Source organism: Pleurodeles waltl, chromosome 6, assembly GCF_031143425.1.
Source record: "Pleurodeles waltl isolate 20211129_DDA chromosome 6, aPleWal1.hap1.20221129, whole genome shotgun sequence".
Taxonomy (NCBI): Eukaryota; Metazoa; Chordata; class Amphibia; order Caudata; family Salamandridae; genus Pleurodeles; species Pleurodeles waltl.
Genome location: NC_090445.1, coordinates 1,401,787,540 through 1,401,815,337, shown reverse-complemented (window position 1 = coordinate 1,401,815,337; position 27,798 = coordinate 1,401,787,540). Strand labels below are relative to the sequence as shown.

At 46.3% G+C, this 27,798-nt stretch overlaps 1 protein-coding gene across 2 annotated transcripts in view; it reads right to left on the bottom strand.

The window, feature by feature from the left end:
* Positions 1-27,798, bottom strand: part of VPS13D (vacuolar protein sorting 13 homolog D) — a 2,230,750-nt gene that overhangs the window by 1,385,369 nt on the left and 817,583 nt on the right. For both annotated transcript variants that reach the window (XM_069240741.1, XM_069240742.1), the window contains 2 exons: positions 23,601-23,866; positions 4,368-4,501 (listed from right to left, as the gene is read on the bottom strand). In XM_069240741.1, the coding sequence (XP_069096842.1) occupies positions 4,368-4,501; positions 23,601-23,866 (400 nt within the window). The remainder of the gene's footprint in view (positions 1-4,367; positions 4,502-23,600; positions 23,867-27,798) is intronic.

The window sequence follows — 27,798 nt, the reverse complement described above, 5'->3', positions numbered from 1 at the left end:
GATCACTTGGAGTAGGAGCAAACAAGCCTTGCTATCTGCAACAGTCGCAGTGCATAGGGGTACTGTCCTGCTAGGAGAGGCAAGGGCTTACTGTCTCCCAAGTTGGCACCTGGCAGAGAGGAGAAAGGAACCACTCCAGACCACGACCTGTGATGCAGGATCCACACAGTTCTGGAGGAGAGCAGATCCACGCTTTCAGTCGTCATTGCAGTTGGTGCCTGCAAATTTAGGGGAGTGACTCCTTCACTCCAAGGGAGAGTCCTTCTTACTTATTGGTGCAAACTGGAGTCTTGTTGACCTCAGAGGATGCACAGCCAGGGAAATGTTGCAGTTGTTTGAAAGAGCCAGAGAAAAAAGTGTTGCAAAGCGGAGTTGTCGCTGGAGTTGCAGATTGTTGGCTCCTTAAGAGTCCAGTTGTGGTTCCAGTGGGCAGAAGATTAAGTGAACGATGCAGAGGAGTCCTGCTGGAATCTTACAAGTCGAATCTGAGGACCCACCAAAGAGGGAGACGCTAAATAGCCCAGGAAGGGGGATTGGTCACTGAGCAGGATGACCACCTATCAGGAGGGGGCTGCGATGTTACCTGACTGACCTGGCCACTCAGGTGCTCCCAGGGGCCTCTGTACATCCTGGATTCAAGATGGCAGAACTAAGTGGCCAACTGAAGGAGCTCTGGACACCACTCCTGGGGTGGTGATGTACCGGAGAGTGGTCACTCCCCTTTCCTTTGTCCAGTTTCGTGCCAGAGCAGGGACCAAGTGTCCCTGGACTGGTGCAAACCGGTTTATGCAAGAAGGGCACCAAATGTGCCCTTTAAAGCATACCAGTGGCTTGGGGAGGCTAACCCTCCCAAGCCATGTAACACCTATTTCAAAGGGGAGAGGGTGTTGTCTTCCTTTACCACAGGAAATCCTCTGTTCTGCCTTCCTCTGCTTCAGCTTATCAAGCAGCAGGAAAGTCGAAACATGTCTGTGGGGTAGCAGCAGCACAGGCTGCCTAGGAAATCACAGAAGACTGGTAGAAGCAATACTGAGGGTCCTCTAAGGAGCCCCCAAAGTGAATGTAATCATACAACCGATTCCTACAATTTTCATACCAAACATGCCCAGGTTCGGAGTCACCATTAGGTAGCTGGACACAGATAGTGTCCAGTACACGGGTAAAATGGCTTCCCCACACTTACAAAGTCCAGTGCAATAGAACTGGAGTTTGTAGGGGCACCTCTGCTCATGCAGAGGTGCCCTCACACACAGGTATGCGAACCCTGCCCTCTGGGTTAGGAGGGCCTCCTATACAGGTGACCTGGTACAGCCACCTGTACTGAAAGGGTGCATATGCCTTTTCACGCAGGTTGCAATGGCAGGACTGCAGACACATTTTGCATTGGCTCCCATGGGTGGCATAATACATGATGCAGCCCATGGGGAATCTTGGTGCCCCAATGCCCTGGGTACCTAAGTACCATATACTAGAAAATTAAATGGGGGCACAAGTATGCCAATTGTGGAATGTGCAGAAGACCTAAACAACCAAATTTAGAGGGTGAGAGCATAATCACTGAGGTCCTGGTTAGAAGAATCCCAGTGAAAACAGTCCAAGCATACTGACAGGAGGCAAAAAGTGAGGGTAACCATGCCTAAAAGAGGGTACTTTCCTACAAAGGTGCTTCAGACCTTCCCCCGCCTGCAGGAACTACAACACTTGGCTGTGAGCCTCAAAGGCTCAGGACTCCTGTTACAATGCCACAGGGCACTTCAGCTAGTGGAGATGCTCGCCCCCCCAGACAAAGCTCCACTTTTGGCGGCAAGTCTGGTGGAAAAATTGGGTAAAACAGGGAGGAGCGACCACTCCAGCTAGGACCACCCCTAATATGTCCAGAGCTGAAGTGACCTACTCCCTGCAGAATCCTCCATCTTGGTTTGGAGGACAGGGACCAATAAGGTTTGTTCTGTGTCCCCCTCCCCAAAGGGAGAGGACACCAGAAGGGTGTAGTCACTCTCAGGTGCAGTAGCCATTGGCTACTGCCCTCTGATCCCTAGGATTTAAGGGCTCCCTCGAACCTAGGTCACCGTCTTGCTGACGACCTCAAGAAAAGAAGAAAGGAAGACTGCTAAGGACCCAGCTTGCAGCATCTTTGTGACCCCTGGGGCCCCCCTATTGAAAAGCACTGGGAGCCCGACACTGTGTCTGCAACCTGCACCCGACCGGCCCTGTGCTGCTGAGGGTATGTGTTCAGTGCTAACCTGTGCCCCCTCACCCGAAGTTCTCAACGAACCCCCCCCCCCCACAAGTCTGCTCTCCGAAGACGCGGGTACTTACATGCAAGCAGATCTTTTCCGAGCACCCCCAGTCCTCATAGGATTCCATTGCAAACCCGACGCCAACTTTGACCTCTGCACCCAGCTGGCCCCGGTGTTGCTGGTTGTGAGCTTTTGGAGTCAGCCTAAACTTTGACTGGTGGAAACCTAAATTTTGAAGACTGAAAATGTGAGCCATATACTTATCTGTTTTCTGTGCTAACATTTACCCCCTCTCCACCACCAGGACTCTATGCACTCCTATGGAAAATTCCATAAAGGGTAAACTTTGGAAATAGAAAATTGTTACTTACTTGTAAACTGCTTTATCTGCTAAAGCCAAACAGAGTATATTTGATACATATGCTTGATACCTACTTACAACTGTACTTACTTGCAACAAAGTTCTTCCAGTTCTAGTAATAAAGTAACAAAATATGTTTTTGCTGTATTAAAACAATTGGCCTGGAGTTAGTCATTGAGTGTGTGTCTCATTTATAGACTGTGTGTGTACAACAAATGCTTTGCACTACCCTCTGATAGGCCTATCTGCTTGACCACACTAAAAAAAGAGAGCATTAGTGCTATCTACTTTAGCTTCTAAGCCTCCGGGGAACCCCTGGACTCTGTACACACAACAACTAATTTTGGTATAGTAAATCCAGACCCAGCTTCCCACAGTCCTGCTTGTCTTCTGACAAACATGGGAGACTATAGGCCCCTGCTCCTGCCCCTGGGCTGGAACCCCTGCGCAGAGCGACTGTTCGCACTTGCCAAGGCTTGTTGACACTTCCTTCGGGAGCTCTTAAGGCGTCAAGAAGTCCCGGCCTCCAGCACTCTGCAACTCAAAGATAAACCCCTGTCCTGCAACTCCTGCGACATAGGACTTCTGTTTTGCCGTGCTGCTGAGGCCTCCTTGTGTCCATCGCCTGTGGGTCATTCGTGGGTGCTCCAACGACTTCTCCTGCTACCTGCATGCTGAGGGTCAGCCCTGACTCCCCTTCAAGGGTACGGTCTGCTGGACCTTGCTGGTCCCCAAAACTCTGCAAATACCTCTTCAGCTTGCATTTGCCAGTGCTTGTTGGTGACTTGGCTGGTCACTCACCCTCCTGCAATCTGGCGACCGTCGAGGGACCACTCGTAGGTGACTCCTGGGATTTTCTGCAGCTCCTGGACCCTACAGCTGGACTTCTTCCTCCACCGACTTGCAGGAACTTTAACTCCAGGAGGGTGGGCATTGCCTCCTGCACCACGTGGGCACCTCCAAGGGTCCTGGACTATGTCCACTTCTTTTTCAGGTCCTCCACGTCCGGAATCAGTTCCTAGGTTCTACTGGCTTGGTCCCCTGGTGTAAGTACTCCCGTCATCTGGGTATCCTCAGGTGGGGGCACTCTTCAAACTTCCTCCTGTCAGATGGTTTCCTCAGGGTCCACTGGGAAGGGCCCTGCAGCACACAAACTCCAACTACTATTTGGGACAAATGGGTGGGTAACTACCTTGCACCTGGTCGCTGGGGACACTTTTTGTACTTACCTCTGGTGTTTTCATCTACACCCAGCCCCTATCTAACCACCACACTTACCTTGGTTGGGTTCACTATTTCGCAATCCCCTTTCTTAGTATATGGTTTGCCCCCCCAATAGGGTCCTATATATTTGATGCTATTTCTGCTGGTTATTTTGTGTATATATTGTGTGTAGATATCTCCAAAGGGAGATATACCAATGCTAGTCTGGTAGTAGTGCTGTAATAAAGTATCTTTCATTTTTTAAACACTTGTGTGGTTCTTTTTTGTGAGTGACTTACTGTCTAACTAATGTGGTACTGAAAGTGCTTTGCATAATCCCTAGAGAGCGTTTGCTATCTAGACACCTAGTCACTATCACTGAGGGTTGCTTGGACTCAGTATAGGGTACCACACCCTAGGTATACACCATAAACTGAACCAGCCTTCTACAATAATACTTTGATTCCCCAATTTGGACTGCTTTATAGAAAATAAATAATTGAATGCAACACAAAACAATGGGTCACTTCTCTGTTAGCAGGTTCAAGCAATTTTCTACTTACCTCAATGCCGGAGAGACTGCCAGAAAATGGGCGATCAGTCAATTTAGGCTTGTAGGTTAGGACAGTAGTCCCTTTTAGAATGATAGCATTGGTATCAAAGCAAGACATATTTTCAATTACAACAAATTCAGTACCTGTTCCAAAATGCAAAAGCAGAATGTTAGAAAAACAAAAAAATATATATATATATTATGCTTAATTATATGAGGAACAATGAGCAAACAGCAGCAAAGAGAATGGGCATACATTTGAACAATGAGCTACACCTGTAGGATTTCAATTTGGGAACATGTTTTTTTATATGTATTATCGCCTGTACAAAACTATAAATAACAGCGTTTGTACGCAATACAAGTTAATCACTGTAGTAACATTGGTAGATGTTCCTTAGTTCCCTTTCTTCACTGAAACTTTACAGTAATAGAATTTTCACAGAAGCTGTGGAAAAGAAGCCTTGCAACCAACCAGTCACCTTTTCAGCCCCACTGCGTTAACCAGATGACACAAGTATGTAAAAAGTATGTAAAAAGCAAATCAGAAGTTATGACAGGTATATTTTATGAAAGTGAGCAGGACTAAGCCTTCATTCTAATAGGGCCAGGAACACCACACACTGGTGTTTTCTTACCTGCAATTAAATACCACAGGAATTGATCATTCCTGGATGCATCAATACTGCGGTATAATGAATGAACATGAAGACTGCAAGACAGCCATTTCACAACTGAAAATTTCATAGGTGTACATTATTTTTGTATCACTGCAACTAATAATTTCAACCAATCTGGCTGGTATCTCTAATACCACCTGAATCAGGGATAACACACCACTGTGAATGAGCTACTTAGGAGGACCAGAGGTATTATGTATTCCGGAAGTGACGAGTGGAGCCGCATTTAAATGCCACCCATGCATACTGGCATCATTTGCTTTCTTAGGCTGTTCACACCCTCAGAAGTAGAGTATATTGGCAGATTGGTACGTCCAATGTAAAGATCTCTAATGTGAGACCTTTTGGATGGAAAAACAGTCCAGGTCACAGACGGGGAGGATCAAGGAGGAATATAGGCTTGGATAGAGTATCCACTGCAAACATCTTTATCAAAGTTAAGTAAATTGTTCTTCTGATGGTTACTTCTAAACAAAAAATCCTCACCTCGTGATTTGATACCACAGCCGTACCTCCCAGAATGGTGAGTCTGTAAACTGGCTCAGACCAAAAAGTCCTGCAGGATTGACTGGGCAATATACCCCTCTTGCCGGACTAGACGGCTGATACAGTAGGCCCAGGAAGCAGCCTGACAAATGTCCAGAACAGGCACTCTGTATGCTAACGCAGTGGTAGCTGCCTTAGCTCTGGTGGAATAACCAAGTAAGACTTCTAGTGGCTTACTTCTTCTCGACTGAGTAGCATAATTTCATGCAGAGAACAATCCAGCAGGTGATGGTCTGTTTTTGAACTGCCTCGACCTTCTTTGCTCTGGAGAGCCCCACGAAGCGCTGATCATCCATCCAATGGTCCTTGGTGCCAACAATATGAAAACTCAGTGCCATCTTAATGTTGAAATGATTAATTCTGGTTTACCCCTTAGAGGGATAAGTCGGCACTAAGAATACCAGAAGGGTAAATAATGCCCAACTGGAAATGGAGTCACTAATTTCAGTAGAAAGCAAGATTGGGTCCTCAAACCAACTTTTCTGGAAAGAATGATAGAATGATGTGTAAGGTGGGTTTACAGAAAAAGTCTACAGCTCGCTCACATGCCTAGCTGAAGCTTAGGCAATAAGAAAAACAGTTTTCAACATCCGAAGCCTTAACAAACAACTGAGCAGCATCTCAAAATGGGTGTACATTAACACAAGGGAGAACTAAGTTCATGCCCTACAGCAGCATCACAAAAGGTGTTGGCAGAAACAAGTGCTGAAAACCTTTCAAAAATCTCATCACAGCAGATGACTGAAATAAATAAGGCTTAACCCGCAACCATAAAAAGGAAAAAAGCCAACAAATAGCTTTCAACAGTGCATAAAACAAGTCCTTGCTGCGCCGGGGACAAAAACAAAAAACACTTCAGACAATTTGGCTTTTAATGGATCAATGTGATGGGTGCTGCACCAAGCCACAAATTTGTCCCAATGACTGGCGAACACAGATTTTGTAGAGGGACACCTCGCCGCTAAGATGATATGAACAACCTTAAAAGGAAGCTAAAAAAAAGGTCAACTGCTGCCTCTTAGTCTCCAAGCATAAAGATGCAGATTGCGCAGACTGAGGTGCGGCACCCTGTCATGCAGCTGAGACATAAGATCCTCCGAAGCAGCAGCCTAATCGAAGGACAGATACTCATGTTCAGGATTTCCGGGTACCACACTCCCCTGGCTCACACTGGTTCACAAACATGCCTTTTGCCTGGTCATACCGGATCATCTTCAGTACTGGGAGTAAGAGTGGCAGAGATGGAAATGGCTCCCCAGGCTACACTCTAGGCAGAATGCATCTCTGAATGAGAGCATCTTTTCGGTAAGTCCAATGCTGACATTGCGCTTTCTCAGCAGTGGTGAAAAGTACTAGTAGGGTTCTCTCCACTGATGGAAGATGCCAGGCACCACCACAGTTCAACTGCCATTCATGGTTCGATAAGCGTTGGTGACTGAGTTTGTCTGCCTGGAGTTAGGAAATCGCACCAGGTGGTTCACAACCACAGAAAATCCCTGGCAGTCAACCCATTTTCACGGGCTTAAAGCCTCCTGGCACAGAATCAAAGACCCCACCCCGACCTATATTTTGCAGTACCATATGGCAGGGGTGGTCTGTGACAAACTGCATCAGCTTTCCTCCTAAGTCCTTTAATACCAAGAAAATCGTCCTTGCCTACAACAAACTGATGAGGAGTCAAGCTTCCAATGGAGACCAAAGGCCTTTGATCTCCAACTCTCCCTGATGGCCTCCTCATCCCAGAAGCAATTCATCTGTGACTGCCACAAATCTGGGTTGAGTCAGGGAAAGAACAAACTCTGCTTGTAATGGGTCAATCTTTCAAGTGCCGCAACAATCCAAAAATCGGTCCCAAAAACTGGGGAACTTAGATTTTGTAGTAGGATGCCTCACTGCCAAGATGACATCAAAAAGCTCAGGTAGGTCAGGTGTATCCAACTACTGCCACTCCATCTCTAGGCATGGAGATGCAAAGTGTGCAGAGGAAGGTGCAGTACACTGCCATGCTGCTAAGACAGACCATCCTTCTGTAGCAGCAGCTTGGTCAGAGAACAGATGCTCATGGCTTTGAGCCCAAGCTGCTCTCCTGACTCAATCCAGTGCGCCACTAGGTTGACTTGGGCACACATACTTGATCTTTTCCAATTTGGGACAGGAGAGGCAGTAGCAAAAAGGCATACAGGAGTCCTGAGGCCCACTCTAGACAGAAGGCGCCTCAGAGAGAAAGTTACTTTGTAAACTCCAACATGCAAAAGCGATGATGTTGTGCTTCTGCTGCAAGACATCCTGTGCCACCTTCGGGTGCAACTGTCATTCGTGATCCCCTAAGTATCAGCGTCTGAGTTCAACCACACTGCAGTTAAAAGTTCTCACCAGGTGGTTTATTACCAAAGACATTCCTTGGCGGTCCAGACACTTTCACAAGCACAAAGCCTTTGGATTGAGGCATTACCACATGACAATGGGGTTGTCCATGAGCACCCGCTTCATCCTACAACGCCAAGCTAATCACCCTCAGTTCCAACAAACTGAAGCGTAGTTGAGGCTTCTCCAGGGACCAGAGGTCTCTAATTGCCACCTCATTCAGACGGCCTCCCCAACCCTGTAGGGATACATCCATAACCACTGTCACCTTTGGGTGAGATAAGGAGAGGAGTCTGCCACTGACCCAATGGTGTTTCAGCAGCCACTACTGCAGATCTTTTGTAGTCTCCTCACAAATCAGGATACAATCTGACACAGTCCCCTGAAGTTGTTCCCGCTGGAACTTCGGATCCCACTGCACAGACTGCATATGCCATTCAGCAAGAGTCAACAGCAGGATATAGGTGGTCAACAATCCCAGCAACCTCAGAGTCATATGCACTGAGAGCAAGGACATAGACAGAAATATCAGAATCATATCCCAAATGTCCTGAACTCTCCACTCTATAGAAAAGGCACACAACTGATGGTTCAGATTAAAAGGAACATCTGCAAAGGAGTCAGGTGTGTCTTGGGCTTGCTGATAGTAAATCCAAACAACCTAAGGAAGTTTACTGTCAACTGGAAGTGGTTGACAACTGCCTGGAGTTAGCCTGTCTTCAACAGCAAGTCGGGGAAGGATGGTAACTTAAACCTCCAAAGATGTGCTGTGATCACTGCCATCACCTTTGTTAACACCTGAGGGACATTGAAGTCAAAAGGAAGTGCCAGTCTCTGGAAGGTGATGTTGGAACTGCAGGACACTTATTGTCATACCCTTCCTGCAGCCCTACAAGGCTCTACCTGTTGTTCACAGTGGGCCAGGATTATTTTCAGTTTGCAGCACTCCCTTTTGACTTCACGACCAAACTCTCTGCCATAGGACATTGTGTGAGAAAAACAGGGTCGTCTGAAGTTGGAAGACAGCACCAAGCAATCTGCCTATTGATTGGTGGTCCTTTAAATGATTTCACCCAGGGATACCCTTTTGGATACAGAGTAGCTTTGGATCTATGTCTAAAGGCACAGAAAGGAAGGAACTGACGTCAGTGGGTTTGAGCCAGTCAACGTACATGAGGCTTCACTCATTACTTCCAAAGTGGACACAGAGCCGCACAACGCCACCTATCGGCACACAGGAGTACTACCTTAAAGTTTCCATATCTAGACTGACACTTGGGGAATATTCTCACAAGGTAAGAAATTTGTGGTTAGAAGTATCCATCAGGAGGTTGCCTTAATGATCACATTTATTCAAGTCTCTCTGAAACGCAAGAAAGCTACTTTAAATTTCACACCATGATCATAGGCTCTTCCTGGTGGAAGACAACACAGAAGTCTTATATGCTTCACTGTTTATGACCACGTTGTGTATTGTACAAATACAACCCAGAAAAAGTATTTGGTATTTTATATCATATCACAGATGGGGAGTAAACCCTCGAGCTCAGAAATGAATCAGAAAATAGTATGAAAGTAAGATTCTAACACAGCCTTGAGCAGAAAGACTAGATGGATATAAGGAACCACCTCATTCATATACTAGAACCAATACAATAGTGTTGCGGCCAACACTACTTACAACTAGCTAGTCCTACAGGCCAACATATGAAGAAAACGTTCCACATTAATTGCTCAATGTACCTGAAAAAATACCCTAGACAATTAGGTTGGTCAGTGAATTTCCTCTTTAGATTTTCCATCGATGAAATAACCTTAGCCACATTACTGGATCTCCTGAAACGTTAGAGCAGTGCAGGCAATTAAAAAGACATCACACACTGCAGATTCAAAAAGTCTACCCCAGTAGTACATAACTGCCTGTATCAAATAATGAGCAATACTTGTTAAAAGTATTCGTTACCTGAAAAGAGTGCCCTGGCACAGCGTCCCAGACAGAGAAAGGCTGAACAGAAACTAAGTAGGTAAGGAAATGGAACGTGTCCGAGAGTGGTAGAAAAAAGCCAGTTTAAGTATCTTGTGAATAGGTGAGTCTGCTTCTCAACCGATCTCAAAGAAAGAAGAAGAGAGTTTCAAAGCACTAGCTGTTATAACCAAGAAGGTATGACCACCCTGGCCAATGTGGCTTATGTAAGGCACCATATGCAAGTTAGCTGCTGAGAAGCTTAGGGGTTGCCTGAATTGTTCCGTGAAAAAAAGAGTGACAACTTTTATATTAAAAAAAAAATAAAAAAAATCTAACGGCGGGAATTGAAAGGAGAATGTCTGACATATGAGTGAGTTTTTTTTTAGTCTGAGGAGCAGATTTCCTGCTGCATTCTGCACAACCTAGGTCTGGAGGGAAGATAGCTCAGAAGACCCAGTTAGAGTGAGTTGCAGTAGTTCGGGCAAGAGAAGATGATTCCCCAGAAGACTGCTTTACAGATGGAGATAGCGAAAAGGGAATATTTTAATCAAGACTTTTAATACCTAAAACCAAGTGGATGTACTGCATGAACTTTTGAAGGCAGACAGGAATCAAAGATGACACAGATTTGGAGCATACACAACCAGTTGTGTGGGGTTGCAATCAATGACCTGTTCAGACATTGACAAGGATCTTCATTGTGTCAGAGTTCATTATGAAGGAAATGGAATGTGTTTATAAGGCAATCTAAGATAGGCAATCCTTGTAACACTTCTGTGTGGACAAAGCGTCATTTACCATAGTAGGAGGCTGACTCAGTATATGGTTTACACCTATAGGTGAGGCACCCTGTACTGAGTTCAGGCAACCTTACAGATAGTATAGGGGATTCTAGATAACCAGAGCTCTCAGAGGGGTAACTGTGGAGAGCAGCTAAGGCTTATCCAGGAGGGTTAAAAGCAATTGCTAATACCACACAGGTCAGTCAGTGATGTACACATAGGAAAGAACTATGCCAGTGTTAAAAAAATATATATTCTATATTTGTTGTAATGCACACACTAGAACTTTGGTATGTCTCCTAACTGGAGATATGGTCATACAGAAACATACTTAGAAAAAGGCATGTACAGGCACATAATAATATGTGCCCCTATTGGCGGTGGGTCAAACCATATACTAAGTTAATGGAATGCAAGAATCACTCCCATTCCAAACTATCACCCAAAGGCCCTTAGGACTGGGGAGCACAGGAACACCCAAGATAAGTAGATGGGATTCCCCAGGCGCCCGTGTGCAGAGTTGTAATCCCGGGTCAGTGTCCATAAAATAACATAGGGAAGTTGCAGTTGGAGTTGGAGTTTTCGAGTTTTAGGATGCTTCCCAGAGGACTCTGAGGAAACCTGTTGGGATAAGGGAGGTTGGATAGTGCACAAACCCGTGGATACCCTGAACAGTGGAGTACCTACACCAGGAAGCACATGTGCATAGGGGTGAAGTTGTGTAGGAACCGTCTGTTCAAGTCAATGGCGAACTCAGTTGTCCAGTTGCTGCTGTGAGGTGTGAACCAGGTTGGTGGAACCCAGGCGTGGATTCCTGAAGAAGTGGACCCAAGCAAAGAGGGGACAGAGTCCAGACCACTAAGAGGTGCCAAGGCGGTGCAGGAGGCCAATGCCCACCCTTCTTGGAGATTAGTTCCTGCTGGATGGTGGACAAGAAGTGCAGCTGTTGAGTTCAGGCGATGCAGGAAGACCCCTAGAGTTGTCTACGAGCTGTCCCACGCCAGTCATCAGATTGCAGAAGGGTCAGTGGTCAGCAGGACCACCAACAAGCCAAGGCAAATGCAGGGCAGCATTGCACGAAGAACGCAGGATTTGTGGGGACCAGAAAGGTCCAGGTGATCCAACCTTTGCAGGTAGGTCAGGAACCTCTGGCAGCAGGCACAGGGAGTCCTCTGCAGCACACCAAAGAGGAATGCCCACATCACAGGAGTTGCAGAGGGGATGTAGTTCTTGGAGCTGGAGATTGCTGGAGGCTGGGGCTTCTTGGAGATAGGAGGTCTTCGGACTGAAGAGCCAACAAGCCTTGACAACGGCAAACTGAATCGGTGCACAGGGGTTCCAGCCAAGCAGCTCCAGCACAGGACCACAGACTTCCCAGTTGCAAGGAAAATAGGTCAGACCTTTGCAGAGCCCCAGAACCACCACCTGTGTTGTAGAGCCTTGATGGCTCCGTGTGGCAGCAGAATCCACAAACCGGTCATCGTCATTGAGGTGCCTGCTTCACTCCAAGGGAGACTCCTTCTTGCTTTCCTAAGTCCAGGCAAAGTCCCTGTGACTATGGAAGATGCACGGTCATGGGGTTTGCAGAAGTCTTGCAAAACTTGGAAACAAAGTTGTAGTAGAAGCCCTCGTTACAATCTTGTTGTTAGTTCCAGCGAAGAACAGCAGTCTAGTACCGACGCGCCCCTGAATTTATGGGTCCATCTGCAATGCAAAGTCGAGACCTTTCGATAAGCAATGATATGCGAAGAACAGCAGTGGTTCCAGTGTCCAGGTTGCAGAAGTGTCTTGCAGAGGAGACTTGCAGACAGTTCCTGAAGTCCTGCAGACAAATCTAGGGTCCCACCCTCAGTGGAGCTCTTAAGTAACCCAGGAAGGGGTTGGACACTTACTGCAGTGACTGACCTATTGGGTGGTTGGGGGCGTCAAATATTTCACCCAGCTAGACTAACCAGTCAGATGCTCCCAGGAGCCTCTTCTCATCTTATTTTCATGATGAGAGAATCAAGCGGCCACCTGGCAGAGCTCTGTGCACCTCCCTAGATGAGGAACGGGAGGGGGGTGAGGAACGGGAGGGGGGGCGCTCCTCTGTCATTTGTGTGGTTTCGTGCCAGAGCGTGAGACAGAGGCTCCTGGACAGGGGTAAACCAGTTTATGCAAGGAGGGCACCAAATGTGCCATTCAAAGCAGTCTGGTGGCACTCAGAGGAACCTCCACCCCAGCGGCACCTATTTCTAAAGGAGCGGTGGTCACACCTCTCCTCTAAAGGAAATCCTTTGTTCTGCCTTCCTCTGCCCGAGTTAAAGCTCAACAGCAGAAGGGCAGAACAGTGTCTAGGGTCAGCAGCAGAAGGGGCTGGCATGCAGACCCTGCAAGGCTGTACAGGCAGACATGGGGGAACCCCTTAGGGACACCTCTACTCCTTCCCCCCCCCCCCCCACGTGCATGGTATCATGCAACTAGCACTGGAATCAGTGTGGTTGCATGATTCCAACATGTTTGAAACCAAACATGCCTAGGTTTGGTGAAGCCATTATGTAGGTCAACATCTTGTGTTGACCAGTGTCCACTCTAAACCTTAAGATGACTTCCCCACACTTACAAAGCCCAGATAAAGGAGTCTGGGCTTTGTAGGGGCACCTCTACTCATGATAGTGTGCCCTCAAACTGAGAACCAAGCACCCTGCTCTTGGGTCGAAGAGCTTACCTTATGGGTGACTTATAAGGTCAGAGTGCAGTGTCCATGATGTAAGGCAAACCTTATATCTGGGGTGAAAGGTGCATGCACCATTTCACACAAACTGCTATGGCAGGCCTGCTGCCACAGTTTGCATGGCCCCCCCATGGGTGGCACAGTATATGCTGCAGGCCAGGTGGGACCCCTGGTGTACCAATATCCTGGGTAAGTACTATATACTAGGGACTTACATGGGTGCACACCAGTATGACAACTGTGGGGTGTAAAAGTTACTTAACAACTAAATTTAGGAGAGAGAATACGGACACTGGGGTCCTGGGTAGCAGGGTATACTACAGTCTAAACACACTGACACCAGGCAAAAAGTGGGGGTAACTATGTCAGAAAGGTGCTAATTTCCTACACCTATGGTTTATTATCTGTACAAGAAAAGACTTGTAGCAGGGAAGAGAGGCATGGGAAGCCATGTAGATGTTGAACATTGTGGGCTTGAGGGTTGGTGTCTTTAAGCCTCAGCAACGTCTGTCCTCCAATGAAAGAAATAAAGCGTGGAAGGTTAAGCAGTTCTCTCTCAACTCCAATAAGATTAAGTGTAATGATGCTTTTGAGCAGTCAACCACAATTTGCCTATAGTATAAGCCAGATGGAGGGCAACCTATCCTGTCAACGAAATGTATGTCTCAACTGTCACTGAAGACTCCCACAGATGAAAAGGGTGACCGCTTTGCAAATTTTCTATTTCGCTCCATCATCAGAGAGTGACACATACTGACGTCATGAAGGCATTGCTGTTACGAAATTGTTTCATATCAGTTTGAGTAGTTTTGCAGCCTGAGGAGGTTTATGAATTCTCATGCTTTGAATTATTCCACCATCTAGTGGTTGGGTCCAGAAAAGTCTTTCTTCCTTCTTGCTTGTATTTAAGGTCAAGCGTGCAAGCGCTTTGACCTGTTGTAATCTATCTGTGGGCTTTTAACCATGCCCACCACACGCACATCACTATCACTCGTTCATGGGCTTGCCTTATAAAAAAATCCTTTGTTATCATTGGTAAATGCTTTAAGTTTGTCCCTTCTTCGGGCGGTTTTGTTACCGCCTTGGATAATTGCACATTTGCAGATATGTTTGACTGCGAGCAAACTTCTTTTTGCTTTTGTGTCTCTCCTTCGCGCTCATGCTGAACATGGTGCTTTGAATCTGCTTGCTTATCTCAACCATTTTACTTTTCATTTTCAATTTATGTGGCAAGAAAAGTCCAGCTAGGAATTTACAAAGCTAATAGCTCTAACTCGAGCAAATTCGAGACCATTGCATTTCAAATACTTATCTTGTTTTTTTTTCGCTGTGTGAGTCAACCATAATTTGGTGGTATGCCTGTCCTCTGTGTGACATCAGTCGGCATCCTGAATGTTCCTGTATGTAGTAGCCATCTTCAGAATCTTTTTTCTGTCTTCTGTTCTTTTTTTTCTTCTCCTTTCCCCACCCAATTGCATTAACCTCTTATTTCTGGAGAGGTCGGGTAAGTCACATGTGAATCCACAAAATTCTTCGGGCTACAAAACTACTCCTACTGGTAAGTAACTATTTTGATTTGCAGCATGAATCCTTTTCTGGATTCACATGTTTTGCATTAGATTATGTAGTGGTATCCCCTCCTTTGGGTTGGAAATGTTGAAAGGAGGTAGTGTTTGCAAACAGGTGCTGTAGTACTCTTTGTCCCTCCAGACTCTTTGTGCATCCTTGCTCAATTTAACGTCCATACATTAGTGTTTTGTGAATGTGTGAGGGTTTGCCCATGTAACTGCTGAGCAGATTGTCTCCATAGGTAAATGTGCATTTGAAAGGGTGTGACTACCTTAGGAAGGAAAGAAGCCCTAGTGCAAAGCACCACTTTGTCAGGATAGATGGAAAGTTGGGGTGGCTTAGATGATAATGCCTGCAGCTCACTCACCCTATGGGCAGAGGTAATGGCCGCAAGGAAGGCTGTTTTTAACATCAGAAGCCTGAGAGGACAATTATGGGTTGGCTCAAAAGGAGCGCACATTAGGAAGGTCAGAACCAAATTCAAATGAATTTGGGCATGAAGAAAGGGGATGGAGGAAACATGTGGGTAAGACCCTTAAGGAACCTGCTAACAATATGAGACTTAAAAAGGAATGATCAGGTAATCTAAAAAAAGAAGAGATTGCAGACAGATAATCTTTTAGAGTGCCCAAAGAAAGTATGAATAAGAGGAACCCGGAAAGAGAGGCACAGAGGGGGGTCACCAGGCTTGTCTGAACACCATGTCACAAATCTGTTCCAATGACAGGTGTATACCATTTTGTTGGAGGGATACCTGGCTGCCAAGATAAGATTACAGACTTTGGGCAGAAGGTCAAAATCTTCCAACTGCCGCTGCTCAATCTCCAAGCAAGAAGGCAGAGACTGGACATGTTCTGATGGGGAACCCTTCCCTGCTGCGGCAATAGAAAATCCACTTGAAAGAGAAGTCTGATTGGAGGATTGATGGCCATGCTTAACAGCTTTGAATACCAGACTCTTTGTGCCCACTCTGGAGCCACAATGATTACTTGGGTCCTGTCGTTCTTAAATTTCTTGACAAGTCTGGGCTGAAGTGGTGTGGGCCGAAAGGCATACAGGAGGCCTGAATTTCACTTACGTTGAAAAGCATCGCCGAGCGAGTGCTAACTTGGAAACTTCAACACAAAACTGCTGACATTGCACGTTCTCTGCAGAGGCGAAAAGATCTAACCTAGACTCTCCACACTGCTGAAAGAGACCTTGCACCACCTGCGGATGGAGATGCCATTGTGACAGACCAGGCATTGTCGGCTGAGTTTGTCCACTCTGGCTCTCAGAGAGCTTCCCAAGTGTTGAATCACCAGGGAAATGCCCCGATGTGCCAGCCCTGTCCAGAGGTGCAGAGCCTACTGACAAAGGGTCACTGACCCCACCCCACCCTGCTTGGTGCAGTTTTACATGGCAGTGGTTTTGTCCATTAACACTTGCACCACTTTTCCTTTGAGAGAGGGGAAAAAATGCTTTTATTGCCAGTCTGATCGCTCTGAGCTCCAAAACGATGTGGAGTCCAGACGTCTCTGGTCTCCACCTCTCCGAAGTGGCCGCCCCAGCTCAGGAGTGATGCACCTGTCACTACAGTCAGATCTGGTTGGGAAGGTAGATGAATCTGCCTCTGACCCAATCGCGGTTAGTTAACCACCACTGCTGATCTTGTGCAGTTCCCTCCCAGATCTGGACCACATGGGAGAGATTCCCCTGATGCTGCGCCCACTGGAACTTCAGGTCCCACTGCAGACCCTGCATTTGCCATCTGGCATGTTTCACTAACAGGATGCAGTAGGCCATGAGCCCCAGCAGCCTTGTAGGCATTCTCACTGAAATCCAGGCGAGAGGCTGAAACATCAGTATCATAGCCTGAATATACTAGACTCGCCACTCAGGAAGATAAGCCCTAAAGTCCACTGTGTCCAGAATAGCTCCAATGAAAGAGAGCATCTGAGATGGAGTCAGGTGTGACTTCGGCACGTTCATAGTGAACCCCAGCTAATTCAAGAGGTTCAGCATAGTCTAAAGATGGCAGAAAACAGCCTGGGGCAATCCCGCCTTCAACAGCGGGTAGTCGAGGTAGGGGGAACACTGAAACCCCTAACCTGCGCAGATGAGCTGCTACCACCGCCATTACCTTGGTGAACACCCGAAGGGCAGTGGTAAGGCCAAAGGGGAGCACAGTAAACCGAAAGTGCTCGTATCCCACCATGAACTGCAAGTAACGTCTGTGTGCAGGCAGGAAGGGGATGTGGCAATAAGAGTCCTGCAAGTCCAGTGCTACCATCCAAGTCTCCTGTGTCCTGGGCAGATAGAAACTGAGCCAGAGTGAGCATTTGAACTGCTCCTTTGTGAGGAAGAGATTGAGGGGCCGAAGTTCAAGGACAGGACACAGGCCCTTGTCCTTTTTGGGTACCAGAAAGTAGCGGAAATAACTACCACCTACTTCTGGCACAGGGACCCTCTTCTCTGGGTCCCTTGGCCAAGTGATCCTTCATCATCTGATCATAAAATGGTGGCATGGATGGAATGTAGTTTTAAAGGGGAGGGAGTAGCCCCTTCAGACCATCTGCAAAACCCACTTGTCTGACGTGAGGGACTGCCAGCAGAGCAAGTGATGGCGAATCTTGCCTCTGACTGGTCCCTGGTGGGGAATCGTCAGACTAGGAAGGTGTCGAGGCAGATGCAGAGGGGGTGTGTGGTGGACTGGCCAGACTGCTGGCTCCCTGATCCACTAGGATCCACTAGGTGAATTCCACATCCCCGGCCACGGAAAGGCTGAGCAGCATGCGCAGCACAGTGGCTGGAGGGGAATGGACATGGTGGGGGACCCCTTCTATAGCCACGAAAGGGGTGAAAAGCAGATTGAAGGGGCTGAGAGGCAGCTGTGAGGACCAGGGTCCTGGCCGTAGCTCGAGAATCCTTGAAGCGCTCGGGCACTGAGTCTACTTTCGCTCCAAGGCGATGAGTGCCATCAAAGGGCATGTCCATAAGGGTAGACTGGACATCCCCTGAAAAGCCAGACGTCCTCAACCAGGTGCCAGGCGTGGGGCCCTTAAGGCCACCGTTGATGCAATCGCTCTGCCCAGTGAGTCGGTCGTGTCCAGCCCACATCTGATTGAGAACTTCACTGGCTGTGTCTCTCCCGTCAACAACAGCTTGGGAGAGAATATTCTGGGCCTCCTCCGGGACGTGTGGCAGGACTTGCGCAACCATGTCCTACAGAGAATAGGTATAACAGCCCAAAAGGCATGCGGTGTTCACGGATGGCAATGCCAGGCTGGAGGAAAAAAACATCTTCCTCCCAAGTTGGTCCAGCCTCTTAGATTACCTATCAGGGGGTGGGAAGGGTATGTGCCTTGTGACCTAGAGGCTTGGATAACCAAGCTCTCAAGGGTGGGGTGTTGCGTCAGGAACACTGAGTCATTCGGAGCAGGTCTATGGCAGCGGGCGAGCCCCTGTGCTGGGTCTGGACCAGGTACCCAGCAGGACATCAGTAAGGGCTTAATTAAAGGGCAAAAAGGTTTCGAGTATGAAGCACCTCTGTCAGGAGGTTAGTCCTGACCACCACCAAAGGTAGTGCGAGGTCCAGGACTTCAAGCGCTGTTTGCACCACCACTGAATAGGACACTCCCTCCTCCATAGCTACGGTAGGGGGAGAAAGAATGCCAATGTCAGGGTAACTGTTCAAACCACTGGCCTCACCAGGTCCATCAGCCAGTCCATAGGGTCTTGGAGGTGGTGTTCTAAAGGTCCAGTGACCCCTCCGATCCCTACCCGGACCCCAGCAAATAAGGATAAGTGTCAGGATCTGACATAGGGGAAAAGGCCCCTGCTGAAGTCGGAGTTGGCATAGATCCGGTTCCATGACGGAGCCGGCAATCAGGATGGGATCGACGACGCGCGGGGGCACGTCAACATCAGAACCGGCATCCAGCAAGGTCAGAGTGGTAGGACAGATGCCGGTTTAGATCCACGAATGGGTCCCTGGCTGCCCCCTGGAGCTGAGGCCAAAGCTGCTGGCACGGAACACAAGAGCGCAACTGCTGACCCTGTGGGGCCTCAAGGCGCTCCATTGGAGTTGGACTGCCCAAACATGAAGTGCATGGCCTCATAAAACTCTGAGTTGGGCAGGGGTCGATCCGGCTTCCAGTAACTCAGGGAGGCAAGGAGGTGACCCAGATGCAGGCCTAGAGCGACGACGTTCCCTTTCCCTCATCTTGTCGGCCGATGGACAGGGTGAAGTCGAAGAACGCTTGATATTCTACTACTTTTTTGTGCCTCGACTTACCCTAATGCCTCGAGGTCTTAGAGTGGGACGAAGATGAAGGGGGGCTCCAGGACCGTTCTAGAGACCTTCCTCTTGACCGAGCTCAGAAGTGTTGTGGAGCTGAGTGCCGGGCCGCAAGGACTTTAGGGACTGCTTCCTCAAAGCCTTAAGATTCATGGCCTGGCACTCGGAGCACCGCTTCGGGTTGTGGTTGTGCTAAAGACACCACAAACACACAAGGTGCAGATCCCTCACTGACAAGCCAGATGACAGGAGCCACAGGGCTCGAACGCGGTCTTACGTGAAGACATCCTCAATGTACCAGAAGTGTAGGCACTTAAACATCTTCAACAAAAAGTTGAAAAAGACCAGTCATAAAGTAACTGAGGGTTAGCTATTTTTCGCATTAGCACTGGCTAGCGCAGAAATAAAATAACTGACATCAGCACACCAAGGTGGCGCCTATATAGGACCCACAACATCATGTACAGTGCGCTCAATGCCGGGGACGGACGCGGAGCTGACGGATGCCACCCGCTGGTGCACAGGGGTACTACTCGAGAGGAATCTGCAACTAGAAGTGTCCATCAGATACCTGTTGATGTCAAGCAACGCATGACTTTAAGCCAGCCTAGTAGACATCCCTGCCACACCAGGAAAAAGAGCTAAAAAATCTTCAACAAAAAGTTAAGAGAGGGCAGTGAAAAAATTACTGGGGGTAGCTCTCTCCAACTCGAGGCTGTCAGGTGCAGAAAGAAAATAACTGATGTCACCATGCCTGAGATGGTGCCGACACAGGCCCCGCTTAAGTCTATTCTGGAGCGGACGACGCCACCAACACCATGCGAAGCCAAACAATGCCAACTAACGACATTCAGGGGTACTGCTTATGAAAAATTTCCAGATCCAATCTGACACGTGGGGATAATTCTAATGTAAGGAAAATGCAGGTAGAAGTCTCGATCAGATTTGGATTATATGCTTTCTCACACTGTTAGCTGCTCTTGCGGTTTTCACATTTGGAGCATATCTATGACCCTCCTGCACTGCACCAAGGCATACATCTACCCCTACTCAGTGATGATCCACCAATGCAGTACAAGCCTACATATTGCTTCCCAAACCTGACCAGTAGCTATAACTTATCTGGGTTTACTGCTTGCAGCAGCACTACTGAAGCACAACTCAGGTCCTCGCGAATGTCACCTATTGTCTAAATTCTGCACACATGCTTTACTAGTCTCATGAATATGCTAAAGTTTCTATGCAATTATCACTGTTGGGTAGTCTCTTGATACCATCCCAGGTACACACAAATGCTGTGTTATCCTTCTACATTTCCTAGGCAATACAACTGCAGTACATTTTCAGTATTATCTGACAAGAGACTAGGCTTACCTTCAAGGCCCACCAAATGTCACCCTTTTTCATTCACACATGCACCCCTGCATGCCTCCAGGGGAAAAAGTAAAAGAATTTTGGGACGCACTAGAAGCAGCATATAAATATGCTACATAAAGTTCAGGTGAACGTTTGACACATATAAGTGCCACCTATGCACACTGGCGCCAGGTTCTTTCATCAGATGATTGGAAGGACCAGTGTATGGATTCCTTAAATTGGGATATTTTTGGATGGAAATCAAGACCATTAGATAGAACAGGGATGCAGGAGGACGGTGAGGAATGTGCATTTAGATAGGGTATCCACCATAAAGAGTGTTACTGAAGGTATTTAACTTGTTTCTTTGATGGATACTTCTAACGGACGATTCCTGACCTTGTGAATATATACTAAAGCAGTTCCTCCCCAGGTGATGATCTATGGAATGGCTCTGAACAAAAAGTACTGTAGGGCTGAACAGGCGAAATGTAAATGTCTATCCCATTGACCTGTCAAGGCAACAGTGCTGTGTGAAAGCGTGCACTGATACACACTTAGCAGCTTGACAAATTTCCTTCATGATCCTAGTCTGTTAGGCCTGTGGCCTCAACCTCTAAAGGGCTGGCACGCCTGCATTGTGGGTAGAGGGATGTAACGATGCATATGCGCTAGCCCTCTGCATATTCTCAAAAAGGGTGACTCTGCTGGGGTGATAGCCAGACTTGTGAGGAAAGGCTCAAAGTGCGTGGAATAGCTTGGCTTTCTTAAGAACGCTCCAAGGCTGAATCTGTCTTCTTGCCAAACAGGCAGCAACCTTTAAAGAGCATGTCCATTAGAGACACCTGGAGGTCCACGGAGAAGCATGCAGACCTCACCCTTGCATGGTGCCTGAGAACCACACTTGTCCCAATAGCCCTTCCTAGACAATCAGCGATATCCAGGCCTGAGCAGATGACAAATTTCCAGAATCCCAGCCATCCCAGAAGGTATGGCCTAACAAAGCCCAAATTACTTCTGGGACAGGCAGAAACTCCTCACCAAACATCCCAGAGTTCATGGGTGTAACGTTCAAGGAGGTAGCTGGAGATGGCTGACCTCAAGGCAGTGCTGGCCAATGAGAATACTACTTTGTTAAATGTTTTCATATATTTGGATTCTCTGTGAGGAGGAGTAGTTGGTGAGCTGTTTGGGTTGACTCTGCCGATGGATGCCTGCACCACGTAACTCTCAACAGTTGGATGCTGGGTTAACAAATAAGGGTAATCAGGAGCTGTTCTATTTGCAACATGGAACTAAATATTGACCAGAGGGCAAAATAATGGATTTGCCTATGAGCTTAACAATGACTGCCTCACTGAAACGGGCAAGAGGTTTAGTGGTGTCTCATGAGGATTAAGGACATTATTAAGCGAATTGGTTTTTACCTCGATAGTGGGAAGGTGGAGGTCAAGGACTTCACCAGCTCTCCTACTCACTGTCGTAAAGGATATGCTTTACTCTGTTGCTGGTTCATGGAGGGAAACCAACCCATTATCAGTTTTGGTACCCAACCCACTGGCATTCTGTAGTTCTATGTACCTGTTAACGTCATCATAGGATGTGGCACGCTCCTCCCTCACTGTTGTCGCCATAGGGTTGATGCAGTGTCTGCGCGTGATTGAGCAGCAGTGGAATGTTGGCAGAATAAGTGGGATTAAGTATTGGAAGTGCCGCATCAGGATTCAAGTGCTGCCCTGATCAAGGTTGAGATGAATTTGGCTGAGAGTCAGAAACCACTACAGATTGTGGGTCTGCCTAAGGCATCAGTCAGCATTGACACCCATGCGGACCAAAAGTGGGTCCAAGGGCATAGATGGCATCAAGGACAGATCCAGTGCTCTAGAGGGAGCTGGTAGAGTGTTGAAGATGAGCAGCATGACCTCTCTAAAGGATTCAACCAGCTGCGACATTGCTGACGGACCGGAACACTCAGAATGCTATGTGACCAGTGTTAGAATCGACTCCTCATGTGAACAAGAATGAGACCTTGAGGCGCTGTGACACCCTTGTACCTTCCCTGGAGAAAAGGGTAAATCCGCACTAGACCGTCTTATGTAACTTTTTGGAATGGGTTATTTTGGGAATTATCCAAATACTTATTTTAACTATGAAGATTATCTGCCCAGGGAACAACTTTGAGCACATGAGGGGTCAGAACACTCTATGTTCATTTGGAGAGGGACCTGCATGGAGTCATGCAGTGTTTTTTTAGACAGAGCTTTGCTTCAGATGGCTTTTGGGTTCATCTGTGCACAGTCATCATAGGCTTTGAAGTTATGCATCAAATCCAAACACCAGAGTCACATCTTGCGGGGCTCTGTCACAGACATCTGTTTATGACAATCCCTACAAGGCTTAAACTCTGTAGTATTGTGGGTAAAACGTTCCCTTGCACACAGAATACTTTAAAGAAGAACATTCTCTTCAAGGAAGAAAAGAGAAGCATAACTCCAGATACGCATCTAACGGTGCACAAAGAAAGGGACTAACGTTAGTGCGCATGAATGCGCTCATCTGCAACTCCGCTTGTCACTTCTGAAGCGGGAGGAAACTGGTACAGAGTTGTAGGACACCACGAACCGGCCTGCAGAAGTGGTGCTTTTTGAGTTTCAGGCTCCAGTCTAGCATCTGGGGATATTCACAGGGTAGGGAAACTGTGTTTTGAAGTATCCATCAGAAAAGCCTGGGGCCTATATTTAGAGGGCTAAATCCTGCTGACATACAGGCTTGGCTTTGACTTGGAAATATAAAACAGGAGCCCGAAGAGCTGATAATGGTGACACCTCTGAAGGCATTTAAGCTTTGAGATAATGCAATAGGAAAAAATACCAATAAAAAAGGATGTAAACTCTTTCTCTACTGTCACACAGTGTCATACACATAATGCGTTTCTATGCACTGTTAAAGATTACTGCTCTTCAGCACGTGTACCAAAAATTGTCTCACCAGTTACATTTATCTTGACTTCTAGATGTTTTTCTTGAGTTACTTGGACGGAAGAGCGCTTTGTAACCACTCCAGTCTTCACAGTGTGAGGAAGCACAACTGTATCGCTGCTACATTTGCGGTGTAGAGAGCCGGTGCAGTTATCTGCCTTTGTTCTGTCACTTGAAGTATGCAGAAAGTTGTGAACAAGCAGCAACCAGTCAAAGATTAAAAACACACGAAGGTTGTTCAAAACAACGGTGAAACAGGAGGAGTCCTTGGAAGACCTGAGAAAAGAAAGCAAATACATATGTAAGCACAAGTTGTTTAAGGGACCACACAGAGAATCACATCTGATCTTGTTATGATAGATAATACGAAGCCTTGCTTAACCCATTTATTAAGTGCTGGGGCTTTCGCCCTCTTCGTGAACTTATGTGGTGCTTGAAATCCAGAGGGAGTTCAATAACCACTAATTAGCCTTGAGCTTGAACTGTTGCTGCAGCTATTCAGGCTGCGGTTCAGCACACAATAGATCATGAGCAGCAAATACGGTAGCTGTCCTGTGGAGTGACTGTACCAATCTGTGAGACTGACAAAGAACAACGTCTTTCGTAATGAGTCACAAATATTTTAAGTAGCAAACTAAGACTTTCCCAAAGTATAACATTTTGTCGACAGAACAAAGATAATTCTGTTTTTTTGCCGAGATTTATTCAGCAAGCCAAATGTTAATTCACACCCATCTGTAGGAAGCAGATAATCTGTTATTTACAGAACTTATAAGAACACGTTACTAACTTGAAACCAGGCTGAGGTTGTGATCACTATTTTTGGTAGGGCTGCTGCCAGAATTAAAAATATATGTATGGGAGTACACGCTCAGTGACAGCACCAAGCTTTTAAAACAGCGTCAAGAGAGCCATCCCTGAATTAAACAATGGTTGGTACATGAGAGTTGATTCACGAAGTGTCAGGGTAGCGGAAATTACATCACGTACCCGTTGACCTTAAAGATGTCACATGAAGTGACATCATATAACCCTTGATCCTTATTTTTTGTTGCAGGAAGGCATGTGACATGACCCTAACATCACTACAATTGACATCGCTGAAGAGCCATAATAACAGCATGACTGTATAACAGCATAACACTAATAAATGTCTACCACCTAAGTTTGTAGTGCTGACTTGATGTTTGAAGGTTCTGGGGCATAAACTTGCCCTGAATTGTAGTGAGCTAGTAAAGCGAGTAGGCCAAGCCTCATTTGGAGGGTTTCTCCCACCGAGAAAAATATCAAAATAATGGGGTGACATTGTACATTTTAAAGCAAACTGTTAGCAAAAATGTATCTAAAATCTCAAAGGTGCTGAAAGGGCACTCATTAAATATTCAAATCCCTTCATGGTATGCCACACCAATGAAACGTAACGTTTCTCAAGAGTTTGCACCATTCTTAGGTCAACCTTGCAAGCGCTCTGGTCTGCTGGGATCTATCTGTGGGTTTTTAACCATGCCCACGCACACCCATCACTCGTTCATGGGCTTGCCTTTCAAAAATCCTTTGTTATTATTGGTAAATGCTTTACGTTTGTCCCTCCTTGGGGCAGTATTGTTATCACCTTGGCCATCGATCCTGTTGCATGGATAATTGCACTTTTGCCGATACGTTTGACTGCGAGCAAACTTCTTTCCTTTCTCTCTTTTGTGCTCATGCTCATGGCAGCCGTGGAGCTTTGAAACGGCTTGCTTAAGTCAACTGTTTCACTTTTCGTTTTCAATTTATGTGCAAAAAAAAGTCCAGTTAAGAATTTACAAAGCTAATAGCTTTAACTCGAGCAAATGCGAGACCCATTGCACTGCAAATGCTTGTTTCAAAATGTGGTAATGGTGCTCTATATGTTACAAATGACCTCCATTGTGCCAGGGCCAGCTTATTGCATGGGTGCCACCATATTCCATGGGTGGTCCCTTATATAAAAAAATGACACAAAATATGCTAATGCCAGAATTTTAGAAAGTATGCCTTACTTATAACATAGGTGTCCCTTTAGTCAAAAATTAACTGGAAATGTCAGGGCCAGCATTTGGTCATGGTTGCCACACTCCGATATCTCAGCTTGTCCACCTTTATGCTAAGAATATCCTCCATTGTGCCAGTACCAGCATTCTACCGCTGGTGTCCACATTCTAAGAATTTCTACACGTATGTCAGTAGTTTTCCACATATGCCCTGTATGTCCTGAAATACCTCTTGTAAGCCAGTATCAATATTTTACCGTTGGGGCTCTTTATGCCGAGAACAACCACCAGTGTACTAGTGGCAGTAGTTTGTCATAGGCGCCTGTCATTTCAAGAACTGTAGCAAGTATGCCAGCGGCAGTATTTCACCTTGGGTATTTCTATAAGAAAATAATTGCGTTCAGTATGCCGGGGCCAATGACAAACCTTCAATTCTTACATCACATTTTCGCTCACACTCACATTCACTCATTCATTCTCACTCATACTCTCCAACAGCCCATTACACCCAGCCCATTCTTACTCATTCCCACTCACTTGCATTCACTCTTAACCTCACTCTTTCTCCCTAACTCATACTTACTAACTCTCAGACCTAGGCTTACTAATGCTTTGAATTTACTATCTAACACAGAACAGATGCTGCATTGGCTAGTATCCCTAAGTAGCACAAGGTTGCAATATGCTCTGCTTTGTGTTATTTTACATCAAAGCGGCGTTCCAGGGGCAGTGCAAGGGGGTTCCCATTCAATCACCCATGGGTATTGACACAAATCCCAATCTACAAACATTGGTATGAAGAACGAGGCACCAAAATCTTACACATCTTCGAGGCAGGTGCAATGCAGAGGAATGTTTTAATTTGTCTTTGCTTCTCCAGGTTTGCATGTGTGCTGCTTTGTTCAGCATGCATTGCAGGAAAACTCAAACCATTGTTTTTGTACTGGAAGGGACCCCTTCTAGTAGAAAATATAGGCTTGAGAGAATGCACACACCTTTGCACGATGGCACAAGGGGTGTGCTTTGGCTCATGGCTGCAGCAACGTTGGTGTAGTGTTGCCTTGTGTAAAGAACAGTATACCTGGGCCTCCACCTCACACAATCTCACTCACTGTCCCCGACTCTCATTCACTTTCACTCACAACACATGCTTACATATACAGAAATACTTGCTCATACATACACACTCTCTCTGTCACTTAAACACCACGTCCTTCACAAGCAAGCATAGACAGGGCCTGATATCTGAGGAACCAGTACAACGTTCTGGAAATGTTATTCTTCTATTGCTTTACTTTCAAAAAAGATATTTTGCTGGAAAACAGAAAAGACATGAAGATAAACACTTCTAAAACGTTTTCCTTCTTAATCAAATTCCCATTGGGTAGGCACTGTTTTCTGTTAGTGTAGAAACAGACAGCAGAATTGCTCCATAATGGCCAATTTGAGAACTCCAGCCAGCGAATTGTTGTGTGTGATTGTGCTTCCAAAAATTGACTCAATTCACTGATTCAATAAACATTAACATTGTTTTCCCCTCAACTTCTGATCCTTGCATCTGATCCCATTATTAAGAATTTGGCCTATTAAAGTTCTATTTGTTTAGTTATCTTGGATAAGGGGTCCTGTTATATTTTCTACTTTAGTAATTATATTGCTGTATTGGGGTTCTGGCAGCAATGCTGCTCTTTGTTTTTTGACTCATTTATAATTTGAATAATGTATTTTTTTGCATTACTCTAATGTGTTTTGTTTTAAAAGACAAAAAAGACAAAGCAACATTTGCTTTTACATAAGCTTTCATTTTTGCTTTACTTGGAGAGTTTTTTTTCCTTGTTATTTTCAGTATTCTGCGATCCTCTGCATATTCCATTCAGTGTTTATCAATTTAATGAAGATGCCACAATAGAGAATTCTGTTTACCTAATAGAAGTTTTATGGGAGCTTAATCAGAGCACACATTATGGCTGCGAACTTGCTCACTCCTAGCTTAGCAATTCGGTTTCCTTCAAATATAATGGAAGATATAACTACGGTGCTGTAGAAATACAAGTAACTATGGGCCTGATTTTGAGTTTGGAGTGAAGGCTATAGTATGGGGCCCATTAGGTTTACATTTTTTATCAACAAGTTCAAACTATGGGATTTTTTTTTGAAAACTTTTAAACTTTGTAAAAGCTTGATGGGCGACCGTCA